The 16,092-nt window shown below is 33.5% G+C and overlaps 1 protein-coding gene across 1 annotated transcript in view; it reads left to right on the top strand.

The window, feature by feature from the left end:
• The window catches only part of TBC1D32 (TBC1 domain family member 32), a 111,423-nt gene that overhangs the window by 75,298 nt on the left and 20,033 nt on the right, over positions 1 to 16,092 (top strand). Inside the window, exons 24-28 of the mRNA XM_032484881.1 lie at positions 1,621 to 1,634; positions 2,430 to 2,555; positions 7,044 to 7,127; positions 13,518 to 13,587; positions 15,354 to 15,469. Of these exons, the coding sequence (XP_032340772.1) occupies positions 1,621 to 1,634; positions 2,430 to 2,555; positions 7,044 to 7,127; positions 13,518 to 13,587; positions 15,354 to 15,469 (410 nt within the window). The remainder of the gene's footprint in view (positions 1 to 1,620; positions 1,635 to 2,429; positions 2,556 to 7,043; positions 7,128 to 13,517; positions 13,588 to 15,353; positions 15,470 to 16,092) is intronic.

Genomic DNA, 16,092 nt, shown 5'->3' with positions numbered 1-16,092 from the left:
CATGTATAATTGAAAAATTGTGCTGTACACTGGAATTTGACACAACATTGTAAAATGATTATAAATCAATAAAAACTGTTAAAAAAAAGGAGAGAGACAGGAGAGCAAGAATGGGGGTAGAGAATGAGAGAAGAGGGAAAACGATTTTTAAATTGCAGATAATTTACAAAAGTTATATGGACATTCTCTATTTGAAGGAGATAGTAGTGGTTATAAAAGGCAGAATAACACAGAAGGAAACAAAGATGAAAAAGAAACTGCATTTGTCTTTATAATCATGTGACAATACTGATTTTTTTATTTAAGTATAATTGACTTTTACAGTATTAGTTTCAGGTGTACAATATAGTGATTCAGTATTTTTATAGATTATACTCCATGTAAGTTTTTATAAGATATTGGCTACATTCTCTCTACTGTACATTACAGTAAATGTTGGAAGGGGAGATAGGTGAAGGGGATTAGTGAGTACAAACCATTAGTAACTCTTAATAGGTTCTAGATAGTTTGTTCTTGGGAAATAAGTGGTAAGGATATTCTAAGTGAAAACTATAAAAATTCCTTTTTAATGCTGTTGAATTGTCTTTTACCTAATTTGTATCAAGGTGTTTTTAACATTAATACTTTGCTGTTAATAATGTAATTTTCAACAAAATTATCAGCTTTGGTATTTCTTGTTTAAAGGTTTTGAGAGTCTTTATTAAAAATAATTATTTTCTCATTTGACTAAATCAGTTTAATTTTTTCTAGCTATTGCTTCTGATTGAGGCTACTTATGGAATATCACAGGATCATTTTGGCCTTGATGTTTAAAGAGAATATATTAGATTAGTACTAAATATTAGAATTATGCATTCTTCCAATAAGACAATTCTTTCTGGTTTATATGTATATTTATTAGTATGCATATGTTTGGCATATTTATTTGTATACTCAGGTTTGTATGAGAGTGTGTCTATAGCTTTGATGTAAGGTTTTTTTTTGTGACCTAATTGTCAAATAGGGAAATAGTTACCTAAATTATGATTTTTATACTTAATCATATAATTTTATGTATGATAACCATTAGGATTGTGTTGGAATATGTAGCTGCCTTTTTAAGGCTAAAAAAATCAAATTAGGTAATTGTAATGAAATGTGTATCTTGATTATACTCAGTTATACTCTTATTTGTGTGTATACATCTGCATATATATACACACATGCGCTTTGTGACATGTAAGTCTCATGAGGGCAAGTGACCTTGTCTGTTTAGATTGTTATAGCCATATAGGAGGAACTCCATACGTATTTTTTGAATGTATTTTTACAAAGATTGGATAGAAAAATGAAATAGTTCAGCATGGTAAAAAGGTTACTTTTTTAAGACTGATAAGAATAAGGACTTACTTCCTATTTTATAATTGTATTCATTTTAAAGGGTAGAGAATTGGTTGAAACCCTCTCTAGTGTTAGGCTGATTACTGATATCTTCCTGGTGGAATTCATCAGCCCATGGCAGAGTGCAGGTGGCAGTGTTTTGTAGTGCTCCAGACCACATCTTTGGACAGAAGCAATCAGGCCTTTGACTTTATACTTTCAGAAGGTTCTTACTCATTTTTCCCCAAAATCTTCTTCAAGGGAAGTGGTAAAAGGTTTGAGTTCTGTGACTGACTACTTGTTCTACAACATGCTGTTGTAGAAAACAAGAGAACATCTTTGCTTCTTTTTCTCCCCCTTGAATTTTTACTCGTGTGTGTGAGAAAATAGTATATATGTTTACATGTATACATACTTGTATATCCTTTTTTAATGACACCTAAATCCTCAGTATATTTATAGGTGCTTTCTAATGCAAAATCTTACAGTAATACAATTAAATGAAAGATGGAAAAATCTCATGGGAATAAAATGAAAATGAAAAAATAAAATTGCCGTGTATTCATGAAATTGCTAAGAAATAAGAAACGTTATATTTTAGCCCTAGATACCAACTCAATTTCAGCATAGTTTTATTTTTCCTCCTAGAGGAGGAAGTAAATGATTGACTAGAGATTTTCTACACTTATGCTTTCTTTTTGCTTTTAAAATAAATGAATAATATTGTCACCTAAATGTACATGAAGAATGAATATAATGTTTGTCAGTCTATGTAGTGAAATCTTGAAGTCCACAGTGTGTATTAAATACTCAGTAATGAGTCATGTTTGTTTAAGAAAGAGTTATGGTTATAAATCAGCCCATTTTATGAGCTTTTATGAGGTTTTAATAAATGTAATAGCAGTTTTCTGGTATGCGATATAATTACAGAAAATGTCTCTTTTCCTTTGAAACCCATCGAAAACTTTGTCTAGAACTTGTGACTGTTTACATAATTAACATTAATACTTATTTTTCAGTGTATCTAGCGTGTCTTGTTAAAATAACATAAAAATCATCTTTCTTATTAGACAATATTGTTGGCAAACTTTTGTTACACTTCAAAATGTGTGATAAACAAACTGAGTGGATAGAAAACTGTCGGAGACAATTTTGCAAAATGATGAAGGCCAAACCTGGTATAATCAGTGGAGAAGGTGAGTATGTTTTAATTTTCTGATTTTTTTGGTATGGAAAGTATATTAACAGAAGCTGTGTTTCCTTAAGATTAGTACTGGCACTTCTAGAATACATAATATTAATTCCAGAAGTCCTTTGACTTCTGAGAAATTTGTGATACTGGAGAACAAAAATTAAAATTCGAGAAACTACTAAGCTTTTTTTTTTTTTTTTTGAACTGTTTCAGAGGCCTTGGTAAGCTAAATACCTTTCCCTGGGTAAGAGTTCACTTGGTTTCACCAGCTTTCACCTGGATATACCTCACTGCTGTATTTTTGGAAACTTTATTGAATTTTTTGACATATTTTAAAACTTGCCACATCCAGCCATTTAAATTTAGTGACTCATAAGGGAAATTTGGGGGGGAATAGCTATGTTGTCTAAACCAGCAAACAGTTTGTTTCATACTAAGATATGTGTACTTGTTTTCCAGAATCATGTTTTAATTAACATTATTTTGAATAAAGATGGTCTAAGGAAAAGTTTTAATGTCAATATAAGCTAGATTTCTTGAATGCTACAATTTAAAAAGAATTGTCCACTTCATCAGCCATACTTTATGGTTTTCATGATTGTGTCATTTGCTATAAAATTTAAAATAGAAAATAAAATAAATTCATATTTTGTTGGAGAAATTGTATGTTCAGGGAATATGATATATATCTGTGGGTAAGAAATCAAACATTCTCAAAAATTTTAGTGTAAAATGAGCCGTTCAACTGTTTTACCACCCCCCCAATACTTTAAAAATATCAGAAATGTATATTGATCTCTGGTTGCATAATGGAAAATATTTAAAATAGATTTTGCACATATCAAAAGGTTCAGAACAAATTGAAAAAGCAGCAGCTTAATATATTCAGTTTAAACAGTAGGTAGAGGTGTAGTTTTCTGAGTTTCTCTCTTATGGGGATAGTGATAAGACAGAAGAGAAGTCACCTGATCTCTGCCCAGCAATGTATAGTAGCTTACACAGAACTCACTTACTCTTCACAGAAGTTTTACAAGATACTCTACATTTTATGGATAAGGAAACTAAGGCCTGGAAATTTAGGTAACTAACCTGGTTCACAGTGGCAGAGGCAAAAGTGAACCCAGGCAATCTGACACTAAAACCCATGCTCAGTATTAGTTTGGTCTACTACCTCTTTGCACCTTCTCTTTAGCAATTAATGTTCTGCACACGAGAGGCAAACAACATTTATTAAGTAAACACAGGTAAGCATATGCTGGTGTAGACAAATGGTGATTAATTAATTAATTAATTTTTATTAAAAAAATTTTGTAAATTGAAGTACAGTCAGTATATCTCATAGCATACTTGTTTCCTGTGTATAAGCTAAGATGAACTATTTTAATGGGTAAGCTCAATTCAGAAATACTAAGCAAATACATGCCTTTGTACATACATACTTATTTATGTGTGTGTGTGTGTGTGTGCATGCACATGTACAGTCTGGCTCTATAATGTGATTCAACATGGGTTTTCAATATAAGCAATCTACAGTTAACAAGAACCAGAGATTTTTAAATTATCATTACCTATTCTGCAGTTTCTCCGCAAAATCTCTATATAAGACTCTGCAATGCACAATAAGTACTATGTATATTCATTAGTATTTTTTCCATAATTATAATAATGGTTGAATGAATTAGTCTTAATTTCTCTGTAAATTATGTGATCTGAATCCAAAAGGAGGTAGACAAAGGGAAATTCAGTTAACAAGAACGTACTGAGGACCTACTTGCTGACTCCCTATTGTGTCCCCCACTATGGGAAGCTACTGTCCTTTGTGGGTAATAGTAAGGAGGGGAAGAACAGTCCATCAGTAGTCTTCCTAAATTGGTTCAAACCCAGGCCATCTAAACAGCTATCAGGAGAGAGAATTTCTAACTTTTTCCAGTTTGGCCTCCTGCTATTTCTGGAGTTTCAGCTTATAAGAAGTGAGACAATGTAGATGTATAATTGCACAACATTCCTACACACTTAGTAATGAGTCAGTGGGAGAAGCAATAGGTTATATGATCTAGAGCTCACAAGTTAAAACATGTCAGATTTTTTCTTTTTCATGACCTTATTTTTGGTCTATGTGCATCTCCCTTCCCACCCAACCCCCAACTATATCCCAGACCTTTTTCCTAGCACAGAACCAACTAGGACATGTTTGCTGAGCCTCTGTAACTTTCCTTCATTTTCGTGTGTTGATTTCATTCAGCATCAGGAAAGAACATAGTTAGACAGTCCACTCGATTAGGTTGAATTTCAAATATATTCACGGGCTAGTTCTTTTTATTCGTTGAAGTACAAATCATTCCATAGTTCTCTTTTTCTTCTGTTCAGGAAGCTCACTGTAGACTTCTAGTTTCTCCTGAATTTACTAACTTAGCCTCTTGATGTCTATCCATGTTAAATAGTAGATTCTGTAATCAATTGCACTTTTAATTTTTCTACTCTCATATATCTGTCTTTCTAGAGGCGTCTCCCTATAAAAAGAAGCTCCTATTTTTCACATTATCTTCTAATCATTATTTCCCATTAATATTTTATTTCTGACCTCATAATTAAATCTACAATTTTAAATATATTCTGTAATATATTTAAATAAGTATGTTGTCCCTATTTCTGTTTACTAATATTGATAATATAGGGGACAGAGGAGAGAATAGTGAACTTAAGGATATCAAGAGAACAAAAAGACAACATTTTTTTAAAAAATTAATAGAGTCCCAGAGACCTGTTGAACTGTAACAAATCTGACATTTGTATCGTTGGAGTCATGGAAAGAGGTTGGAACTACAAATGTATTCAAATAAGTGACGGCTGATAACTTTTCCAAATTTGACAAAACACTTAAAGCCTGTGGATTCAGGAGCCCTGTAGAGGGTGAACCTAAAGAAATTCACACCAAGGCACAATACAGTTGACCCTTGAACAACACAGGGCTGAACTATTTACATCTATTTATATAGAATTTTTTTTGAGTAGTAAATACAGTACTATACTATCTGAGGTTGTTTGAATCTGTGAATGTGGAATTGCATATAAAGAGGGCTGATTATAAATTTTGTGTGATTTTTGACTGTGCAAAAGGTTGAATAGAGTTCAGTGAATAAAAAATTTATTTTCATCATTAACCATTAACATATCATGAGATGTAGCTTTTTAGACCTACAATTGTTGGAAAGCATATGTTATTCCTATTTGACTTTACATTTTTCACAGCTTGAACACTAATTTTTCTTCATGAATTATATGTTTAAAATGCACTTGGATGTGGGGGATATAGCTCAGTGGTAGAGCTCATGTTTAGCATGAGGTCCTGGGTTCAATCCCCAGTACCTCTACTAACAACAACAATAACAAATGCACTTGGAAGTGAAAAAGGGTACATTCAGTTAATACAGTTCATAGTCAATATCCTGAATATAACTAGGGCACGATTTTAAAAGATGACTAAACCTTGTGTGTTTAAGCATATCTGTTACTCTATAGATGTATCTCTGTCCAGCAAAATAATTCTGGATTGCATATTAATTATAATCTACCTGGTTCTATTCATTTTGGAGGTAATATATGCAAATTCAGTGGCCTTTTCTATATAACATTGATGGGTAGCTTTTTCAACTTTCTTTAAACTAACAAACTTTTAGAGAAGTTTTAGATTCATAGCAAAATTGAGTGGAGAATACAGAAAGTTCTCCTGTACTTTGTATCCTTACACAGGTACAACCTTCCTCAATATCAAAATCTCACACCAGAGTGGTACACTTGGTGAACTGATGAACCTGCATTGACATATCGTTATCATCAAGAGTCCATAGTTCACATTAGTGTTCACTCTTGATGTTCACATTCTTTTAATTTTGACAGATGCAATGATAATGACATGTTTCCACCATTGTAGTATCTGACAAAAGAGATTCACTGCACTAAAAATTCTGTGCTCTCTCTGTTCATCCCTCATTCTCCCCAGCCCCTGGCAAGCTTGCTTTTGATCTGGTTGCCTTGAACAGATACCATCTGTTGCAAAGTATATAAAACACATAATATGTCCTACTTTTAAAAGTGATGCAAGCTATGCATTGATTCTGGTCTTAGGGTTCACTTTTTTTTTCTGTGTGTGTGAGTAATGATTGTAAGATGTTATAGCCTAATTAGTGATAATTTTTTTCTGTATTGAAATCATTTAGCAAATTCTGAAGTAATCCTTAGAGGATCTAAAGATAACAGATGATTCTTTTCCAGTTTTACATTGAACAGATTCTCAGTGAAGCTATTAAAATTTAAATTACACTGGAAACATTGTTATGAATATTAAAATGATAACGTGTTTTGAATTGGCCCTCCTTAAGAGCATTGCTATGAAGAAGTTATGACTTTTATCTACTAGTCTGTGATTTAGAGATGCAGTATCATGTATTATTCTTGACCTTTAATATCCTAATTATTCTCTTGTTTATTACAGCTTTAGTAGAATTACTTGGAAAATTTGTGCTTCATCTCTCTGAAAGCCCATCTGAATGCTACTTCCCCTCAGTGGAATATACAGGTACATTTTAAACATTTTGAATTTTGTAAAGTGCTCAGTGTGCAGATAGATGTTTCATAGAGGTGTGTAATTAGATTACAAATATGCACAGGGTTTTTCATCCTAAAAATCTCTCGCTTCTTGCCATGTATATTCCAGACATCTTTCAGTCTCTTCTGTGCAAATGTCTTGAGTTTCCTTGTAACTTTCTAAATTTTTTGAGCTCTTTTTTTTCTGTCTACCCATTAAAAATTGGTTTTCCTTAACGCAATGTCTTCCAATGTCTTTGACGCTTCTGTTTTTATCCACTGTGCTCTAGTGATCTCATCTGCTCATACTATTTTACCTGCCTTATATATTGACTTCTAAATTCACCTTTTCTACTCAAAGATCTATAAGCTTCGTTCTCATACTTCCAGATGCTTAACAGGTAAACATCACCTGGATGTGCTTCACAACCTCAGACTTGGAAGGTCCAGTAGGGACCTCACCTTACCATCCCTCACTGAGATACACCGTTCTTATACATTGTCTCTTTTTGTGGGCAGTGCAGTCGTCTGTCCATCTAAACCAAAAACTGAGGAATGATCGACTCTCAGTCCACATTTCCCTCCCAATCACCAAGCCATATCAATTCTGTCTTCTTAATATATCTCAAGTTCATCTATATCGATCTTTACTCTTCTTTATGTTAGTTTAAGCCACTATTACTTTTTGCCTAGGTTATTACAACAGCCTCTTTACCTGATGTCTCTACCTGAAGTCTCATTCTTTTCAGAGGTATTCTTTATGCTGCTCTCAGAGTGACCTATGAAGTGTAAATCTGACTCACTCATTCCTGTACCACTTAGAAGCTTACCATTGACGTGAAGTTTAAGCTTCCTATTGTGATGCCCAAGGCCTTACATTATTCTTCTTTCTTCTCTAGCATCATCCCTTTCTCTCCATGCCTCATATTTGTTTTTCAGGAACACTGAACAATTAGCAGCATTGCCAGCCTCCCCATCTCTTCTCCAAATACACATTCACTTATTCAACTAATGGATATTTTTCCTCTACTGTGTAATAGAACTTTTCTAAGCACTTGGACACAGCTGTGAACAAAAGAGAGAGAGAAATCTTGCCTTTATAGAGTTTACCTTCTGATGGGAAGACAGCCAATAAATAAGTAACAGATTCAGTATGTCAGGTTGGATGATGGTAAATGAGAAATGCACAGCAGGGAAGGGGTCTAGAGAGTGCTGGGTTGGGGTGGGGGTACCAATATTAAATAGTGTTTAGAGCAGCAGAAGTGGGAGCAAGATATATGGATGTTTTCAGAGGGAGAGAATTCCAGCAGGTGACTAGGAGGGAGACTGGTACAGCTGAAATGGAGTAAGGGAGAAGGAAGAATTGTTGGTGTTGAAGTTAGGAGAGGATAATAAAGGGTCTTGAACAAAGACGTGACATGTTTTGGTTTACATTTTTAAAAGATCTCTATGGCCTCAGGAAAAGACTGAAGGAGAACAAAGGACCAAAGCAGGGAGACCAGTTAGGAGGCCATTGAAGAGATCCAGGTGAAAAGTGGCGGTGGCTAGGATGAGGATGTCAGTGGAGTCGGTCAGAAGTACTTGGATTCTAGGTATATTTTGAAAATAGGACCAACAAAATTGGGTAACAGATTGAATATGGAGTGAAAGAGCAAGAGGAGTCAGAGACCCAAGCTATTGATCTGAGCCACTGCCAGGATGGTATTATCAAGCACTGAGATAGAGATGAATGGGGGAAGAATAAATTTCAGAGAGATTAGGAGCTTGCTTTTAGGTTGTTTTGAATACTTGTTACACATTTAAGTAGTCATGCTCTGTACATGTTGGCTGTTTGAATCTGGAATTTAGGGGAAAGGTGTGGGCTGAAAATACAAATTACTGAATCATCAGTTCAGTGTCTGAAGCCAGTACACATCTCTTTGTCATGTTTTTCTCATATTCTGACTTAATGTCTAACTCACCTGGCAGCAAACTCCTATAGGGTAGTTTCCATGTCTTACCTGTTGTATCCTCTGTATCTAGAATAATAATGTCAACATGTTGACAAATAAAGGGAAAAAATGGGTAAAAGAATGAAAAAGAGCTTTATATACTGTGTCAGTCAGTTTGGATTACTCTATTGCCTATTAAAACTAAAACATCTAAGATTTCTTAGCAGAAGCTTTACTTGATTCATCTGTAGATTAGGATGATTATTTTAGTAACTGTGTAAAGGATGACGCATAGTGAAGAACTGCAATTTCCCAAGGGTGAGGGGCTCAGTAAATGAGGACAGTGAGAAAAGCAGAGATATAGTGTAGACTCATGACAATAGATCATCGAAAGACATTACCCCTCTTCCTCATAAGGGTAACATGACTTTTCTGCATGTTGAAGAAATCATCCTTCAGATATGTGTTATTTATTCAAGTTAGACACGATGTGTCATATCTCCATTAAAAAAAAATTAAATATTTGCCTTCAGTGAGGCTCAGCCTGTTTTTCTGTTTTTGTTTTTGTTTTTGTTTCAGTTCTGTTATCCACCACTGCCCAAACACATCCTGTGCATTCATATCACTGAACCTTTGCTCCTACTGTTTCTTCTGGATGAACTTTTTCCTCTCCATGACACCCATATGATAATATTCAACTCCATTGTAAAGTTGCGCCTGGAATGTCACCTTTCTTCTCACTCCCAATCAGAAGTCCCTCCTCTGTGCTCCTATTGCATTCACATTAAACTACCATTTTGATATTTATTGTGTTACATATGGCTAATTTAAATTATTGTTAGTTCCCAAACTTCTCCGTCTTTAATATAGCATTTAATATATTTTATTGAATTACATATACATATTGTTACATAGCATCTATATTCACACAATATATTTGTATAACAATTCTAAAACTATTAGGATTTACAAATATACATATGAATATATACTTAATTAAGTCATAGTGGCATCTAATGCAGATTTAGGAAAGGGATAAAAGTGATCATAAGAAAATGAAAGCAAAGAAATGAAAGGAAAATACAAGGCAGAATTAAACAGAATTAAACAGAAATGAAGGTAGTTGAAGGGAATTGATCCCCTCGGAGCACTGCTTGTGAGTTGAATAGTGTGCTGAGGCGCTGTAGTGTGCATTGTATCATTCAACCCTGTAACTGCAGTTTACCTTTCAGCAAGGTGGATTTGAACTGCACAGGTCCACTTCTAAGCAGATTTTTTTCAGTTACTACATACTGCAGTACTACACAATCCATGATTTGTTGAATCTGTGGATGTGGAATGGAGGATATGGAGGGCCAACTATAAAGTTATCCTTGGATTTCTGACTGCGCGGGGTCGGCTCCCCTAACCCCTGCATTGTTCAAGGGTCTGTTGTACGCACTGAAGTAGGCATAATCATCACATTTGAAATCAGGAAACTAGATTCAGAGGAAAGAAAATAGGAACTGTGAAGAGAAGTTTGAAGAAAAACATTTGTATAGAAAATGATAACTTTATAAACTAACCTGAAAACATATGTGGAAAAAAAACATACAGAGATTAATGATCAAGTCTGTGAGTAAGAGAGGAAATAATTAAGAAGTCATGGAGATTTGCATGGCCAGAGTGGATATCTCGCCATTCCTCAGTATGGCAATCTTCAATTTCTACAGCTTTCTTTGGTACATTGTTTTGGTGGGTCATATTTTGTGTAGATTATCTAAAATTAACATTATGCTGTATGTATTATCTAAATACTCAACAAAGCTGATTGCTCAGGGTGCATGCATTTATTGCCCTCTGTAATATTTCTACATTATGCTGAGGGAGATCTCATATATTGTGTTTGTTGAAAGTATTATCTAGGCAGATAAATCATAAATGTGAATTTAAATTTTGGAAGGCTCCTGCTGAACAACTATCCACTGGTGTTTTAGAGTACAGCTGAAAATAAAGTGACTTCCTGTTGATTGATTGTTTAATATTTATTATTATGATGTGGTAAGTTTGTTGCTAGTATTGTTTGCTGCCCGTGGCTTTAGATATCCTTATCCTTTATCACTTACTTTTTGGCTGGTGGAACAATGGTTTGCTATTACAAAATTTCACTCTATTTACTTTAAATAAACAAAAACCATGTTTGATATAAAAGATGTTTCATAGCAGACGCTGGATAGATATATTTAGTACTTTTTCATGTTTCTTGAAATGAGAAATTGTTTGTCTTTTTAAAAATGACAGCTTGCTAAACCCCAAGGTAGCTGAAATTAGAATAACACAATCATCCATCTGTTGTTAACTCCCTCAGGATTTCAGTCCATTATAAAATTAGCAAATTTGGAAAAATCAAATTAGTTTGGTTGTTTATCCCCTTAAAGAAAGAGGGAAGAACAAACAGATCAGTTCTGCACATTTGCAGTTTGTAAGTCCGTGCAGGTATCCTTCCAAATCTTAACAGACATTAACCATTTGTCAACTCATTTCCCTGGAACGAGTTGGGGATTTTTTCCTTCTGTAATTGCTTCTTTGAAATGATGAATTAAATAGTCCTTTCAGGGTGGTAAATACCGTAATTTTATCTCTTTTCTCTTTATGTTGTTAATCAAAAGGTTAGAAAAAATACCAGAAAATTTTGCATTGTTTCATCTTTTGATTAGTGAAGTATTTTTTAACATTTTTTATTGATTTATAATCATTTTACAATGTTGTGTCAAATTCCAGTGTAGAGCACAATTTTTCGGTTATACATGAACATATATATATTCATTGTCACATTTTTTTCTCTGTGAGCTACCATAAGATCTTGTATATATTTCCCTGTGTGAAGTATTTTTAAACTTAATATATGCAGTTAAATACCTATTATACTTTGGATGTTCAGCAAATATGCTTTTTTTCTGTCTTACATTTATAAAGCATGTTTGTGAGTATGCTTGGTAATTGCAAGAAGGTCTATAATATGAATGACCTTGTCCCAAAAAATGATGAATTAAATAATTTTCAGCATATGGTAAGAAAGAAAATAAAGAAATGGGTTGGCTACTTTGTTTCAGGCAGTGTACGAGAGGTTTGAGTATGCTATTTGAATTGAGTTTTTGTTAAGTGATGGGTTTTGTTGTATGTGCCAGAGGTGTTCAGTGGAAAGAGTAATCAGTGTTGACTAGTGCCGTTAGGAAGATTAGAGGAGGAAGCAACGGTAGAGCAGGAGGCACTGGTGCTGCCTCCTGGGCTATTACAGCTGAAAGAAATAGGAGAGGGTAAGAGTCTTGCAGACAAGGGCAACTGTATAATCAAAGACATGGAATAGTAATGCTTTTTTCCAAATAAAGCTGACTGTACCAATTAGGAGGCTGAGACTCTTTCAGTAGCTTATTAGTCACAAGGAATTAAATTTTATGGCAGTAAGAACTGAATAAAATGGGTGGATAAAAGCCACATGTTAAAAAAAGAAGCAACAGAACCTTCAGGCTTACTTTGGGGAAGGAAGGAGTTATAACTTAACCTTATAAGAAGGGGTTTATAAAAAGGAATAAGTTCATGAGTTAAATAAATATATTATTAATAGTATCAGATGTACCAGTGTGTAATGGGGAAAAAAAACCTGCTGATAGAAGATTCGGAAAACCTAGCTTTTGTTTCTATTGCTAGGTAACTTTATGATTTTGGACAGTTCCCTTATTTGTGTGTGTGCATGTGTGCACACATGCATGCTAGTTTCTTCAGTCATAAATAGAAAGTTCCAACTAGACCCTCATTGCTATCTAGTGATGCTTTTGAGTGATCACTCTTAACTTGATCATCCAATGTTGTCAAAGATTAATCCAAACTTTCAACCTCTTCTGTAGTCCTCTGTACTGTACAACCCCTTATTAACTTTTGGTACATGGTTACAATTTGTACTTCACAAAGAATCTGTCTACAAGAAGAAACTTGCTCCCTCCACTTTCGTACTTGCTGTACATTATACAGAGAATAATACTAATTATTTCTTGTTGACACTCACATTTAAATCTTTAAGAAGCAAACAGCCATACTTACCTATGTTTGTAATTCAAAGTCTTTTGTATGCATTACTTGATGAAAGTACAATATTCTAGACCACTTCCGGGTTAACAGCTTTTGTGTTCTGAGAACCAACTAAAAATAGATCAGTATAAAACTGTGATTATTTGTTTTGTGTTATATATGCTTTTAAATGCTCTTTATAGGAGAAAAGTTATTTTGTAAAAAGTTTCCTGTTAATTCCTTTGAAAAACATAACTGACAGTCCTTAATAGAACAGATTCATCAGCCTGTCTTCAAAATTTACATTAAAATATGTAAAAATATTGCTTTCATCAATTTTCAATTAAAATGTGATTATTATGCAGACTTTTATACATTTTTATAACCCTGTGTTCTATTGTTTTTAGCTATTGATGCAAATGTGAAGAATGAAAGTCTTTCATCTGTGCAGCAGCTTGGCATTAAAATGACCGTCAGGTATATTATAGGAAAATATCTCCCTTGTGCATTTCTAAAATTTGTTTTATCTAGCTGATAATGTACTTAATAATATTTAATTTAACCACCAACTATTTTGTATACTTTAAATGCAGACTTTATCATTCAGAAAATAGTAACTTTGTTTTGAGGATATTGGCACATGATTAAATTACTCCTGCAGGTAAATCAGTTATGGTTCATTATTATTTCAGAGGCTAATTACAGTGATTTAAGGCCTTATGACTCTCAGGTTCTTCCGAAAATAGCATTGTAAAAATCAGCACATTGGTAGCACAATCATGCCATTTTCTATAATATGATTAGTTTTCATTGTCAAGCTGTGGTTATGAGTACAAAAGTACCTTAACAATAGGTGCAGAAGTTAAAATGAATAAATCAATTATAGTAGTTTGAATTTTTAGTAATCACATTGTAATTTTCAAATGAAATGGACAACCTGAACAGACTGGGAGTTAAGGACTGAGTCCTTGAACCCCTCCCCCCCCCCACACACACTTTTCTTGCTGATTAAATGGGGATCTTGACAGTCCCATTCTATATATTTGAGTGGGTCATCTTCAGAATCAAGTATAAAAAAGATGCATATGAAAGCTTTTAAAGGGACAGTTTTTGTGAATTAATAGCATTATAATAAAAACCATGATAGTGATTCTAGCTCACCCACCTGTATCACATAGGACGTGTAACTCATTATGTTTTGTGATCCTGTGCCTGCCTTTTATTTTGTAATGACCTATTTCTATTCTAAGATGGAATCCATAGATAATATGAGCAGGCTAGTCACATATTTTTTTTAATTCAAGATACTGTTTTATTGTTAAGAAATAAATGGAAAGTGATTTATAATGAAATGTTTCTATACAATTACAGTATGAGACATAGCTGTCACCCATAAAGAATTATTGTGGCTGTGGCAGCTGCAAATAGAGACTGATTTTATTTTGGTGCTTTAAATATTGCAAGAGTATTGCTATTGGCAAAGTGACTTTGCAAAATGGTAAACAAGTCTTAGTAAGGCTTCAAGCAAAGCAAAAGTACTATCTTTCGCTAATTTATGCATGGTCTCATTCAGCGTATAATAAAAAAATAAGACAAATGTTTCTTGATTTTATACAAAACAGAATTAATTTCACATAATTATAAATAGCTTTTTCATCTATGCAAGTAATAGGCAGGACATTTGCAAGTTGTTACTGTGTAGAACTGACTGTCCCACGTCTGATCTCCTGGCCCTCACTCACCAAGTATCAGTAGTGCCCCCAGTCACTATGACAGTTAAAAATGCCCCCATCAGTTTCCAGACTGGCCCCTGGGCCACCCTCGTTTAGATCTGTTGGACTAGATGAACTCTAAAATTGCCTCTAGACTTAACATTCTGTCAGTCTAGCTTGTCAGCATTCCATATTTTAGATTAAGTTCAGGAAAAAATGTTTATAATTTACTACTCATCTACAGTATCTTTGTTTTATTCTCTCATTACAATTTCATTTTCCTTTAAAGTTATTGGTATTTATTAGATGAATACTACTAATTCAAATATATCATAATTATCCGGTATATACATTGAGTGTTAATCTTTCTTAAGTGCTCTGTATAGCATAGTTAGGCTAAAAGTAGAAGTTTGAAAACTTAAAATCTTGAGATCTCAAGAGAGCTGCACTTTGATGAATTAAAAAAAAAATGAGTTTGCAATGCAAGGCCAGACATTTTTCATTTGTTTGTTTTCTGGGTTTTTATGATAGGTATGGCAAGTTCCTCAGCCTGTTAAAAGATGGTGCAGAAAATGATCTTACCTTGGTTTTAAAGCATTGTGGGAGATTCCTGAAACAGCAGCAAGCTTCTGTAAAATCTTCTCTTCATATCCTTTTTGAATTATTGACATTACTTGATTTGATCTATCTTCATATATTTTTCAGAATTCTTTGATGGAGTACTTTAACACATTCATAGTAAAATAGTACTTTTATAACCTATATTAGTGATTTATTTGTTATGATATATATGTATAGCATTTTATTCTATATTTCAAATATGTACTTTATTAAACTGAGTAGTAATTACTAAATTCAGTTTTATTAGTTGAATCTTAAACTAAATAATTAAAGTTATTAGAAAATATGTTCAGACATATATAAGGAAGTTTTAAAATAGATTAAATCAGAGTAATATCGAGATTTTGTAAATCTAGAATAAGAATAAAACATCCATTTTTTGTTTTAATTAGTCATCTTTCAGAAATAGGGTTTGACCTGAAGTATGCAAGTCTTTTGCATTACTGAATTCTAAAAAGTATGGATTTTTTAATACTTGATTATGCTAATAATCTGGCAGATAACCTAAACTACAGAAAGGTTGGTATTATTGTGTTAATGACTTGAAAAGGGTGTTTCCATAAAGCAGATAGGTTTGTCCTCCAGTAGCTGGTGCTTTTGGCCTCCACTGTCAGCAAATAGTACATTAAAATAGTTACTATATAAGTAA

The sequence above is a fragment of the Camelus ferus genome, chromosome 8 (genome assembly GCF_009834535.1).
Source record: "Camelus ferus isolate YT-003-E chromosome 8, BCGSAC_Cfer_1.0, whole genome shotgun sequence".
NCBI lineage: Eukaryota > Metazoa > Chordata > Mammalia > Artiodactyla > Camelidae > Camelus > Camelus ferus.
The sequence above is the reverse complement of the archived record's forward strand: the minus strand, read 5'-3'. Positions and strand labels throughout refer to the sequence as shown.